Source organism: Desmodus rotundus, chromosome 1 (genome assembly GCF_022682495.2).
Source record: "Desmodus rotundus isolate HL8 chromosome 1, HLdesRot8A.1, whole genome shotgun sequence".
NCBI classification, from domain to species: Eukaryota; Metazoa; Chordata; class Mammalia; order Chiroptera; family Phyllostomidae; genus Desmodus; species Desmodus rotundus.
The window spans coordinates 197,724,382-197,738,230 of NC_071387.1; the positions used below are offsets into that span (position 1 = coordinate 197,724,382).

The following is a 13,849-nucleotide window of genomic DNA, read 5'->3' on the forward strand; positions in this document are numbered from 1 at the left end:
GAAATATTGTTGGCGAGGAGGAAACCCTGAGATACATATTTGCCACAAATTTTGAACCTAAGTTAAAGGCAAGCTTTCAGGTCTAATACAGAAGACAAAGGAAAAAAGTAAAGGACGCCCGAGAAAGCAACACATCACATCTGGAATGTGGGAAATCTGTGAGACAGCCGAGTGGATTCGTTCAACTGAGTAGGAAAAAGGGGCGTGGGGAAATGTTCCGGATATGAAGAGACTTAAGAATCATAAATCCAAAAGGAATGTATGGAGCATTACTTGGACAAACCAGCAGTCCATTTCAACAGACTAGTTATTAGAAATTATTAAGGAGTTTTTGATTACTTTGTTGGGTGTCATGAACTGTGGTTAAAAAACGAAGTATGTTTGACCTAAACAAAGGCCTTCCGTCCTGAGGAACAGCCAACAGCCAGGTGGACTAGCAGCAACCCCCCCCCCCACCCCGAGGCTGGACCTGCTGACTCCCACCCTCCCCTCAGAATGAGTCACTCCCTCTCTGCCCCTTCCTGTGGCACTTCCCGCACGTGGGTGTGAGGACTCCTTCACTGAACAGTAAGCTCCTGAGCACAGGGCCTCCTTTAATCGTGCATGCCCGGGACGTAACAGGTGCTACAAATACTAATAAACCTTAGAATGTTCCCCAACCCTTATTCCTAAGTAAGAATTTGCTTTATTTCATGATTATTATATTTTAACAGCTGCCCTAAACTAGGGGTTCTCAACCAGGGGTGATACTGCCCCCGGGGGGCATTTGGCAATATCTGGAGACACTTTCAGGTGGCACAGCTAGGGGAAGGGATGTGAGTGGTTTAGTGGGTGGAGGCCAGGTGGGCAACTGAACATCCTACACACACAGGACAGTCCCTCCTGCCCCCAACAAAGAGTGACTTGGCCCAAAATGTCAATAGGGCTCAGTGGAAATACCTTGCCCTTCTCCATGTCCTGTGGGTTCTGCCTCCTGTCTTTCAAACCTGTTCTATCCAGCTCCCCCGTCCTAATGCCTTGCCTTGGGCCTCCATCACACCCCGTATAGTAACGCAACAGGCTCCCAACTCATACTCTCCCCATCTAATCCTGTTCCTCCCTTGGAAGGAAATGTCCTCCCCAACTTACAAGCTCCCTCCCATCTTCAAAGTTCAGTTGTCTCTGGTGTTAACTACTCTGCGAAGCCTTCCGTCTGGCTTGGTGCCCCTCCTTCCCCTCCCAGTCTCAGCTCTGGGCCAGTTGTCTACAGATGCACCATTGCTTAATGTCTCCCCGAGTAAACCTCAAGTGACTTGGGAAGGAACCCTCGTATTCAGCCTCCATGAACAACAGCACTTAACACAGCTGAATTAATGTGAGATTTTACGCTCTCGCAGGCACCTCTTGTGACCAGAGGTGGACGGTGAGAGACTGGGCGGGGTGGGGTGGGGTTGGGTGAGAGGGGGGTGGACACTGGGGCTGCGGTGGCCCGCTGCGTTGTCTGGTGGCGAGTGAGCGCAGTTGGTTGCCAGCTTCGTGGTTACCCTGCACAGCCAGCAGGGCTCATCTGCTCTGATGGGGTGTGTGTCCGGTCTCAGTGCAACAGGGACTCTGGCGTCTTATGGACTTCACTTCTCCTGGTTTCACCAGCCAGTAACAAGAAAGAAAACCTTACATGGGCCAGAATACTAAAGGCAGGAAGTGCCAGAATCCGACAAAAGTCCTGAGCCAACGTGTGGACGTTGGCACTATTTGGGCGCGCAGGCAAGGGTAGTGGAAGTGCTTTAAAACGCAGTTCAGAGATGTCCCTTGCTCTTAGGCTTTTGCTCGAAACGTTCTCAAGAACACGATGAATCCAGCGTTCTTTCCCTTCCAGCACTGCTGTCTGTGGGGAGGGGGCACCAAGACAAGCTTTCCTTTCCCGCACCTTCTTACGTTTTCACCATTAACAAATTAAAAAACCCCAGAGAGGTCTTCCCTCACTGTTCCCTCCGGCCTGGTGTGTGTGTGTGTGTGCGTGTGTTCTGTTCACTGCTCTGGTCTGGTGTGTGCACATATGTGCATGTGTTCTGTTCACTGCTGTGGTCTGGTGTGTGTGTGTGTGCACATGTGTTCGGTTCAGTGCTCTGGTCTGGTGTGTGTGCGTTTATTCTGTTCACTGCTGGGGCCCCAGAGCCTAGAACACTGCCTGAAACATAGTAGGCACTCACTCTACATTTGCTAAAACAACAAAAGCACATTTTAAAAGTTTGCCTTTATTAATAAGAAACCAGTGATGTTCAGTTTAAAACAACGTTTTTTGAAAAGCGCCCTGTCTTTGTAATGCTAGTTGCTGTTGGGACCACTCTGAACGGATGAAATCTAGGAACCTCCTGCAGCTCCACACCCCCTCCCCAAACCAAACACACACACCAAATTTCAGGAGGTTCTGAGACTTCCCTGGAGTCCATCCTGAACTTCTGAAAGGGTCTACTGACCCCGGGGGGAGAGCACCTGATGTAAGTAAGGTGTTGCCTAGAAGTGTGATTTCACCCGCAACCTAATGACTCAGAGATGTGATTCAGATATGGCTCCCCCTGCCATTAGCCAAGGCAACGCTACAGGGATTCCACCCACAACGGAGTCACTGCTTAGGGAAGGTTAAGTTCAATGTCTGCAGCTGAGGACTTGGTAAATGTCCAGATGAAAGCTAAAAAATCTAGTTAATAATCCAGAGATTGCAAAAAGTCTCTATGTTGGTAGAGAAGAGTCCAAATGGCTGGTAAAGTGAATTTTTCACTTGTCAGCTGAAAACAGGAGTAATAATCTCAGACAGAGATAGAAAAACAGGCTCTATTTCACACAGAATAAACTTTTTAAAATTTTATTGTTTTAAAGAAAAAAATAAAAAGGAATACGCATTTCCACTAAAGTTTTCCGTTAAACAGAAATCAAAAACCTGGTAATAAAGACTATCCAGCTAAAACCAGCATATAAGATCAGTGAAACAAGAGTGAGCTGGCTTTGGGTTTGCTTTCGAAGAGCACACTTCATTCACTGTCCCAGGAAAACTGGGTGAGTTCTCGAAGGGCGACCTTCACAGCCACTAGGTAAATACGCCACCACTTCCGTGTCCTTTATTTCTTTATGTCTTCGGTCTCATCTGGCTCTTTCTCTTGATGTTCTCTTTCCCACCTCATTTCTTTTAACTCTTGTCTGTATTTTCGTTCAATGAACCGCTTCTGATGGGCCATCTGGGGAAAGTTATCTGACACAAGGAGAGAGATTGTGCACTTAGTAACGGAGAGCCACCGCTGCAAAGTGATGCAAACAGACAGACACACATCCGAACACATATTCACATGAAATACAGAAAGCTGTACTTTGTAGGGCAAGAGAAAAAAACACTGTATGTTTTCTCCCCTTATTGCTTTATCATTCAGAAACACGTTGGAAGTCTGGATCAGCACCCGATTCTAGGTTGTAATGCATGGTCTGACCTTGAGTAGAAAAGGCACCAAGACACACGGAAATGTTAAAACACAGACATGCGGCTTCAGAATGATTCCAGGTAGGCGTTTTAACACAGTTCTCTTGGCAAGAGGTGATTTTCAGGAAGACAGTGAAGGATATAGAGAAATGGAATTGTATATTTTTGCAAAGCTGAAACCAAAAACTTCAAACAAATAATGATATTATCACACCATTATTTACCAAGAATTAAAGTTTCTGAAAAGAGCAAAGAACGATGAGATGGACAAAAGGAGGCTACATTCTAAGTCCCTATTTCTGATCCCTCTGTTTTTAAAGTTTACCGTGAGAAGCCCAAAGCTCTAGCAGCAGCAGCAGCTCAAGGAAAGTCCCTTTCTTTGGTTAAAGGAAACGCATCACTCAGTGGCATACTGAAGCCAGATTCAGTTTGATACTTGACCCTGCGCAACAGTACTGACACAGTAAAAATCCTGTTAAAGACTTTAAAATGTTGCTAATCACCGGTGGTTTAGAATGAGGGCAGCAGTGGAGTAAGACATCCAGTATGGAATGAGAAGTAGTCATTTTACACTCTCACTCAGCAAATACACACTCTGGCACCAAACATCACAACAGGGGCAAGCACGGCAGGTGCAACACAAGTTATCCGCTCACACAGGAAAAATGACGCTGTCCTGCCAAGCGGGTAAGGGAGTCTTAGATGCAAGAGGTACTGCTTCAGATTTAAACACGTGAAGACTCAGATGCGGGACAACACAGCGGCATGCCTGGGGAAAAGCAACTTTCTTTTCGGTTAAGTTTGAAGCATAAGAAAAGGGGATATAAATATATACCGTAAGCCCCCCCTTTTCTACAGCATCCCATCCTCATCCCAGATGAGAGGCAGCCAGGGACGGGTGGTAGAAAAAGTATCTGACGGGCAGGTGGTGAGTAAGTAAGGTCTTGAATATCTGGGCATCAGTGACTGATTTTAAACAAATGAGGAGCGTAATGGCATCTGTGTTTTAGAAATAAAATGGTAATAAAATCCCATCCCCCCAATATTACACTGATTCCTTTTGAATCGTACAAAACACAGGGTTTAAGCAGTATAAGTACATTTAAAGCTATAAATCAAACAAATCCCAAAAAGTTAGCTGTGGAGCAAGTTTCTACAAATAAACCTTACTTCTCAGCAACTTCCACTGTAAAACTTGTCTACATTCTAAATCCCACCGCTCAGATCTAATCACCGCTAAACTTTTAGAATCTATCCTTGTATCGCTTTTCCTATGAAGTCCAGTTACACTCCACACACACACACACACTGTAAATGTGTACATGTATGACACAGACACACACACATGTAAAAGTAGGCTTGCAGTTGTTTGCATGGAAAATGATACAATAATAAATAATAATACAAGAATAAAGTCTGTTTCGTGTAACTATAAACTTACCTTTGCCCCACCCCGTATTATTTTAATGGCTGTAAAATATTAAAACATTTGAATAAAGGAAGGGTTGGTAAACTATTGTCCGCAGACCAAATCCAGCCCTCCACCTGTTTCAGTAAATAAGCTGTGTCTGGAGCACAGGCACCTGCTCGTGCGCACACTGCCCCCGCCTCCTGGCTGCAACGGCGTGACCTGCGAAGCCCGATGCTTCCTACCTGGGCCTTTACGGAAGATGGCTGCCCACCCCTGGGATGTACCAGAATTCATTTAAACATCCCCCCACTACTAAACACCCAGTTTGATGTATATATTTCTCTTTGGGCTATTATAAATCCAGTTGTCACAATTATCGTGGTATAATTACTTCCTTAGGTCTGACTGACCCCTAGAAATAAAGTCTCTGGATCCAAGGGTGTGAACTTCGGGAAGGACCCGAGACACACGGCCAGGCTGCTGCCCAGCCGGTTACACAGCTCCCTCCCACCAGTCCGCGCGTGGGGTCAGTCTCAGGAGAGGTTCTCTCTCCAGGACTGTTTCACCATGGAAAGCAAACAAAAAAAACCTCTACAAATAACCTTGAACAATCTTAAAGTGAGAAATGGAGTCTCACTTTTATTTCAGTATGTGATTGTGCATTTATACATAATAGATGAAAAAGTTTCCCAACAGACTCAACTGAAAACACTCAGGGAAGAAGCCACAGACACCGGACACCGGCAACCCTGGCTTCTGCCTCCACTGACTCCTCCCGGCTCCTCCCACACCCAGGAAGCTAAGGTGGGCTGATTTCCCCGCGGCTCTGAGCTCTCTTGCCCTTCCTGGAATCTCTCCCACCCTGAGAATCCCACGCCTCTTCGCTTTCAGCTTCCCCCATTTCGCTCTCTCCCACATTTAGCGGGTACTGGAAGCATAATCGGATTGCTTTGTCATGTTTTGCCCACAGGTTCTGCTGTGTGGCACAACAGATCTCAGAAGAAAAATTTCTTGCACATTGTAAACCTTCAATTTACAAAAAAATATGCAGTTCCCTACATGGTCAGTCATGTAATTGAAGTTTCTTCAACCCAGCCAGCCCACTTTGGGACTCTCTCCCACAGAACTGAAAGCACCAATAGACAGACATTTGTCATTACAGTGAAAAAAAAACAGAAGCAAAGTGTCCACCAATTACAAAAAAAACAAAAACAAAACCCTGAATAAACTACAGCACATTCACGGCATGAACTTTAATGCAGCCATTAAGAAAAAAATGAATTGCCTGGCTGGTGTAGTTCAGTGGATTGAGCATAGGCCTGAGAAGTAAAGGGTCGCAGGTTCGATTCCCAGTCAGAGGGCACAAGACTGGGTTGTGGGCCAGGTCCCCAGTAGGGGGTGCGAGAGGCAACCGCACATTGATGTTGCTCGCCCTCTATTTCTCCTTCCCTTCCCCTCTCTCTAAAAATAAAATAAATAAATATATATCTTTAAAAGAAAAAAAAAAAAATGAATCGAAGCTACTATGACCTGCAAGGCAGCCAGAAGTGAGCAAGAAAAGAGAGAGGCACCAAAGTATGTAAATATCATCCCATTTTAACAAAACAATGGCCAAAAATGAAAAAGAAAAAAACCTTTGCATCTATAAGATTTTAGAAACATATGAAAGAAATACATTGGGTTGTTCAAAGGGGCTACCTGGGCTAAGAGTGAGACTCTATGCAAAAAAAGAAAATAAACATCAAAAGGCATTCAGGGACACTTTAAAAAAATTGTAAGTCCTTTTGACATGTATCTCACATTCTACCACACTCTCGTGAAGACTAATTATGAAGAAAGAAGATCACATTTTATCAGTACTTACCATTTTTCTATTTTCCCATTTCCTTCCATAAAACCCTCATTACATTATGAACATACAATTATAGAAAAAGAGATGGGCTTACATTTTTCAAGTGCATCCATTGCTGCTCCCATTTCTGCTTGCTGAATACTATTAAATAAAACACAGGTGAGGTGCACTTTCATTCAAAGAGTTTCTTCAAAAACAAATGGTATGGCTACAAAGTACTCAGGCTGATTTTCATGTTTGGTACATAAACTTTATCTGATTACCTCTCCCGTCACATATTGAACTGCACAGATAGGAATATGCACAAGGGCATGCAGAAATGTCATTTATTTGCACAAAGCCTGTTTAAGTTATTCATTCCACACCTTTAATACTGCAATAAAATGCCTTCCATTTATATTACATTTGAAGTATTTCCTACTTAAAGTTGAACAGCTTCCGTGTAAAGCTTAAACAGGCAAAGAGTCAAAAATATATGCATAGACAAACTTCTAATCATCTCTCAGTTTAACATATAGAAAGGGTTCAAAGAAAGGTGATAATACACGTAATTCTTTTCACCTGCAGACACTGGCATTTCCACAAAGCATGAGTAGAACTAAGAGATCAAATGTCTAATGACTGTGTCACCCAGGATGTGTTTCTTAAAAATGCTTGCAGCGCCCTGGCTGGTGTGCCTCAGTTGGTTGGAGCATCATCCCATAAACCGAAAGGCTGCGGGTTCGATTCCCGGTCAGGGCACATACCTAGGCTGCAGGTTCAGTACCCAGCTGGGGCACATGCAAGAGGCAACTGATTAAGGTTTCTATCTCACATCGATGTTTCTCTCCCTCTCTCTCTTCTTCCCTCCCCCTCTCTCTACAATCAATAAGCTCCTTGAGTAAGGAAATAAACACATAAATAAATAACTAATGCTCGCAGCAATGTCGGGTTCTCCATTGGGCAACTCAAACAGGACAGACCTTACCTGTGCACCCGGCCATGTGGTTGCTCGAGGCAGCCAAAGCCCGTTAGGCCGTGGCATTCCCACTATCCAAGGCAGACTCTCAGGTCTGGGGCCGGGCGCGGTGGGGCCGTTAATCCTTGGGATTCACTTTATTACCTCCAAACATTCTACACCCCAATTTAAAAAAGACAGACTGCAGACTTTCAAAACACTGAGTAGGGATTTCACAGACACACAGGATGTTCATCTGAAGAAATGCGAAGGATGTTCTTCTCATACCTTGGTCCTTTCCCACAGCCTATTCTTTCTCCCTTGAAGTAAACAGCCACAGTGTAGGTTCGCGCATGGGACGGCCCCACCGTCTGCAGAGTCCTGAAGGGAACGGAAAGAAGATTAATTACGGTACAGTGTATATTTAATTGTTATTGCTAATATGTAATGCCAAGAAAGACCACGCTTAGAAGGAGGAAGGTAAGAATAACAAGAAAATTAAAGGAGTGAGTTTTATATCTGCTAAACCTCACAAATACAGAGAGCTTTTAAAATAGGAAATTTTAAAAATTCAACACACAACTTATATGTATTTTTCCCAAAGTATAAATAGTATAAATTATAAATAGTATCTGAAGGCTAACAGTAAAGTGTAAAATATTTTTAAGCAATTTCAAAGCGTGCATATTCCAAGTATCATAAAATGAACAAACGTTTATCACTGGAAACTTAACCATTTCAGTCTGTTCATTGTTTTTCAGTGCTAATCACAGCAAAATACCATCCATATCTGGGTAATACACCCCAGGCCATGTCTGAATGGTTTCACACTCTTTATGGATTCTTTCTGATGTCTGTGATCTTATCTGAAAGACCAGAAAATGTATTTAATTTCTGAGGCATCTGAGACCATTCTAAGGCATGCATAAAATCGAGTACACAACACAACTGCGGGAAAACAAAACTCCAGGTGCTCCGGGTTTTCACGACAAGGTGCAGATCTCAAACGCGGGGAAACTGATAACTTCATGGAAAAGGGAAATTAAAAGTAGCCAACGAGATAATGGAAGGAACACGGCAATCTTGAAGAACTGTGTACAACAGCCCCTTCATCTTGATGACAGAGAACAAGCCCATGTGCACTTTCGTTTGGGGGCTGGCGGAGGCCGTCATTTCCTCTGGGCTCACGCTCCCCGTGGGGTCAAGGTGCTCCCCGTGGGGTCAAGGTGCGCGCGGCTTCATTTAGGCAGCACTCACCACAGTCACCGCCTGGCCACAAGCAGTGCCTTGTCCCCGTTTCATTTACTGAACCTTAATTACCACCTTGACGAGGAAATACTTGGAGCCTTTCATGTAATACAGGGATATTCAGTACGCTTATTAGGCACATGTTAAGGTACTATTTCTAAATATTTGAGGTTTTTTCCCAATAAAGGAAACATCATTTGGCGGTGACAGCTTCTTGGGACAATTTAGATTGTTGTGCACTGACACAAATTTCTCTGGGCCTCAGCTTTTCTTTCAGTGAAAAACCCTAGGTACCGCGTGGTGACTATTAAACAAAAACAGACGAAAGGATTTAAAATTCCCTGCTGCCACTGCAGGGTTCCCCCTGGGGTGTTCTGAAGTTGGAGAAGCCCCGGGAGGGGCCTGGGTTCCATGCGGGACACCCGGTGTGTCAGACCAGGGGCAAACCGGTACTGACCCCGGATTTTAAACATCCTCGGAAACACGCACCCAGATAGTGCCTTGGGAGGCGACCCACCTATTTTGACAACTCTTCCTTTTTGTAATTCCTCTCTGCAACTACCTTCTGAATGAACGTATGAGTGCCTCAATATAATTACTCCACTTCAGGGTCCAACCTCCTGTTCTCATCACGGCTGGTGTTACGTGTGGAGTGACCTGCATTCCGTTTGAATTTCTGGCTACCGCTCAAAGAATAAAGATTTGTCACTAAAGATAGTCAAAAGTCCTCGGCAGCTTTTGATACATGTGCTAAGGGGAAAAAAGTTCCAAATATTTGAATAACACGGCAGCAGGGAAGAGCCACCCCACTTCTTACGGTGACTGCCTGAGAGGGGGTGTCTGTCAGGCAGCAGGGGGAGGCCTGTGGGGCTTCAAAGAGGTGGACAGAGGCACCCAAATCCCGTGACAGATTAAGCAGACACAACCTTCCAATCTGGAGGCACAGCACAGGTCACAAGAAATAACAACACAAAAGTGTATACAGCCCGACCAGCGTGGCCCAGTGGGTTGGGCACCGTCACACAAAGCAAAAGGCTGCAGGTTCCACTCCCAGCCCGGGTCCCTGGCTGGGGGCGTGCAAGAGGCAACTGATCTGTTTCTCTCTCACATCAGTCTGTCTCTCCCTCCCTTTCTCCCTCCCTCTCCCTCTCTCTGAAAATAAATATGTTTTAAAAATGTATATAAAAACTATTTCATCTGAACTGTTCTTGTCTTGGTCTCCTAATCTTAGTATGTCTTCCTCACAGGGCGTAGTTGAAACAGCATTTTAGAGATGAGAAAAAGCTTAGATAATCAAATGTGACTCATCTACTTAGAGCTAAAGGACCGAGAGGCCCAAGGCTATCCGTGCTGAGCACAGGCAGGGTTAAGAAGTCTCAATCCCGCGCCCTGGCCCCACTCGCCCCACGGGGATTCGCCTGCCCTCCGGGCAACCCGAGCGTGACTCCAGGCCCCGGCTCCAGGCCCCGGCTCCCACAGCGGCAGGCAGTGTGCACTCACTTGTACAGAGGGATGTCCGGCTCCTTTCCTTCCGTCCTCAGTGTCAAGCAACACTGCTGAAGCTGGGATTTGGGGTCGTTCCAATCCTGATTCAAAATGAACTCCTGTGGCAAGTCCCCAGAAGGCATTTAGTAACGGGTTCTGAGATCACCAAGAGTAAAGCACACGACCGATTTAAATGTTATAGGAGCTTACTTTTAGCCGTGGAAAGAAACAAACATTCATGAAAGTATGAACATATTCCAAATCCTTGTCAATGTACAGTGCTGCAATAAATGCTGGAAAAGAGAACATTTAAAAATAAACCACAACGCACTGCCATTTACCAGAAAGAATGAGACCTAGATCGTTAGGAAACATTTCAACAAGGTTTTCAACTTCCAGGCCCTCTGTAATTTTTAGCATTACCACTGCACCTTTCTTTAAGCAAGAACTACTCTTTGTCACTTCTATTAGAAGCAGCAATGGAGATGTGTGATTAAGATGCAGAGTCACAGAGTACAAAGACCACATGACGTTTGGCTAAGTCAGTGGAATGCTCTTGTACTGCAGGGGAAGAACGGTATCCGGGAACACAACCACGTTGAGATCGAGCACGTCAAAGCAAAACGTGGAGCTCAGATATGACACCAGAATGAGCACATCCTGGGGCCTGCCCTCCTAACGCCAACCTTGAGGTCACCCGCGAACAAGGGTCTGTGTCACATTTCATGAAGAGAAACGAGACAATTCACAGATCCAATCTGCCCAAACGCAGAAAATGTAATACTGGGCTTAATGATGATAACAACATATCTAACTCCATTAATAAATGATGAACTCAAAGGCACCTGCATTAAAAGGTACCGTAACCAAGTAAACAAATGGCGACTTTTTAAAAGAAATAAAGAGCTTTCATTGAAATGAAAAAAAAAATGCCACTAAGAATGACCACTAAACTTAATATTTAAATAGTTTTAACCTTTAAGTTACTCTTCTTTAATTGAAAAAGACGTTTTTTAGGTTCTAGTCAGAATGCCTTTGCACTTTGTAAATGAGCTGCTTTTGAATGGTAGACCTTAATATCTGTATAGGACTCCAATTGTCAAAAATGCTCTCACATTAAAAAGTCCCAAGGCCCAGTGTATGGCCCACTTATTATAAAGTAGAATCAGAAACAATTACATTATGTGCATAATCCTTTACTTCGCTCTAACAGGATTACTCATAATGCTAACAGACCAGATCCGAAAGTGTAAAGATGACAACGTTTGTCCATGGAGCTTTGAGCTCATTCAAAGCAATGGTTAATGGGTTTGGGATTTAGTGAGTGAGTGATCCTTCTTTCCTCTCTGCCCCTATATAAAGGCTGCTGGGGGGCAAAACGAGCTATGAGTCTCCGCCACCAAGCTGCACACTCTGCTACGGGTATGAAGGGGTGGACGGGCTGGGCACCAGGACGGAGGGGTGTGGCGGGGCTGGCCCCACTGAACCCAGGCTGCGCAGGAAATGCATTATTCACATGACTCGATTCCAAGTTAGTCTCCTTCACATACGCTGTGCAGGAACTCATAAATACAGATTAAAGTAGGAAAGTGTTTTCTTTCGTCAGAACACAGTAATAATGAGAAAAAGAAGGGTAAGTGTCAGTCCTTTTGAGCTACACTCTGAATGTGCTGGTCAGGAGAAAAGCTTCCCGCCACAGGACTCACATTCCAAAAGGTCTGCCAGCGTCTTAGTGCGGAGGGCCACGGGCCTCTTGGTCTTGTCGTTGGTGATGGCGTACTCCTGCATGCCCAGCTCCTCTGCCACCTTGGCCTGAGTCCTGTTGTTCACCAGAGAGCTTCGCAACAACTGGCCAAAAGGAATCGAGATGCATTTAGATACCGTTTCATGTTTGGCACCTCTCTTGCTCCTGGTGTTGGGACCAGCCCGAGACCATTTCACTGACGGACACCAGGGGAAGTGGCCCTCAACCGCTACCCCCAGGCAGCAGCGGCCAACTCCACGTGCTTCTAGCTTCGCTTCAATAACATACTCTGCTCCTGGATTTTACCTAACTGACATTTAAATCGTTCATTCACTTGTTACTTGTAATGACCAGCATTGTGGGAGATGCTGTACTATTTTAAAGGTCATAGCTTCCATTAAGTTTAATGTTATCAAATGAAGGAGCATTAAAATATTTTTAAATCAACTTTACTGAAGTATAACTTACATACAATAAAATGCGCTCATTTAAGTACAGTTAGATGAGTTCTGACGACGTTCTGTGCTTCCAGTTCCCTGTGGCCCTTTGCAATCAACTAATACAATCCCCTCCCCTCTGGCACACTCAATCTGCTTTCTATCACTACACCTTTGTTTTAAAAAAGCATCTTTTAAAGGCCTAAAGTAAGCTTCAAGTTTCACAGCACTGATGTTAATTTTGATATTGTAAGATTTGGGGAAGTGATGTTTTAGCAAGTATTAACTTAAAATACTTAAATTATTTACTACATTTTTTACTTTTATGATTGTAAAGATTTCTACTACATATCCTGAGTTACAGTTTTTCGAACCGAGATGCTTTATCTTTAATCAAATTAAATGTAATTTTCATATTTAAAATTCAGAAATTCAAAACAAAAATTTCTCCTAGGGATTTCAGTTAGCTAGGAGTCCTCCAAGACCTACCCAAGTAGCAACACTAAGCAGTGCATGAAAGCAGCAACCCATCCACGGAAGTGGCGCCTCAAAACATGCCTGGCTGAGGAATTTAACACTTGCTAACTGTGGGTCTAGAGGAAGTGGGGAGGGGGGCACGTGGCAGGAGGGGCAGACACAGAGATGGGGACTCCCCGAACAAGAGCTGAAAATACCTGTCCCCACACTCTAGGATTTGGGGGAATGACATACCAACAATTAGGACTTTTCCTACGACAGACATAACCGATGCTTAGTCTATTACAGTCCCTCGCTGTGGAGGGGCATCCACGACACCAAGGCCAAAGCGCGGGCAGCAACTGCGTGGGGGCTGGTCTCATCCCCCTGCCCTTCCACGTCCCACTTTGTTTATTAGATGCCAGTTTTATGCTCTGTGGCTCCACAGTGTCAACGAAGCTTATGAAAATCAAGATTTATTCTCGATGCTTGAGATTGCATCCTTGACAATAGATAAATAAGAAACAATATGTTCTTAATTTGTCTGACAATGATTCATGAGGCAGAATTACAACTTGATCTTCATAAGCCATGCTTGCCGTTGAGTTACAGACTATTATTCTTTGCTTGTTGCTGTTCCCTTCCTCCTCCTATTTCTCCCAACTCTATCTTTTCTTCAATATAGTGTTTCATTAAAATTAATATCCACAGAGAAGCTCAAAATTAAAACGGCCTAACATATAACCTTAATAGAAGACCCCAACCAAAAGGGAGCCCACCAGCCTATTACCTTGTAATTAAAGAATAACTGAGCTGGAATGGAGATACCTT

The 13,849-nt window shown here is 44.4% G+C and overlaps 1 protein-coding gene across 9 annotated transcripts in view; it reads right to left on the minus strand.

Annotated features, from left to right (window-relative positions):
- Positions 1-2,822: 2,822 nt before the first annotated feature.
- Positions 2,823-13,849, minus strand: part of DROSHA (drosha ribonuclease III) — a 105,999-nt gene continuing 94,972 nt past the window's right edge. For all 9 annotated transcript variants that reach the window (XM_053914067.1, XM_053914062.1, XM_071219754.1 and 6 more), the window contains 6 exons: positions 12,088-12,229; positions 10,592-10,674; positions 10,397-10,500; positions 7,937-8,029; positions 6,806-6,852; positions 2,823-3,226 (listed from right to left, as the gene is read on the minus strand). In XM_053914067.1, the coding sequence (XP_053770042.1) occupies positions 3,096-3,226; positions 6,806-6,852; positions 7,937-8,029; positions 10,397-10,500; positions 10,592-10,674; positions 12,088-12,229 (600 nt within the window). In that variant the 3' untranslated portion in view covers positions 2,823-3,095. The remainder of the gene's footprint in view (positions 3,227-6,805; positions 6,853-7,936; positions 8,030-10,396; positions 10,501-10,591; positions 10,675-12,087; positions 12,230-13,849) is intronic.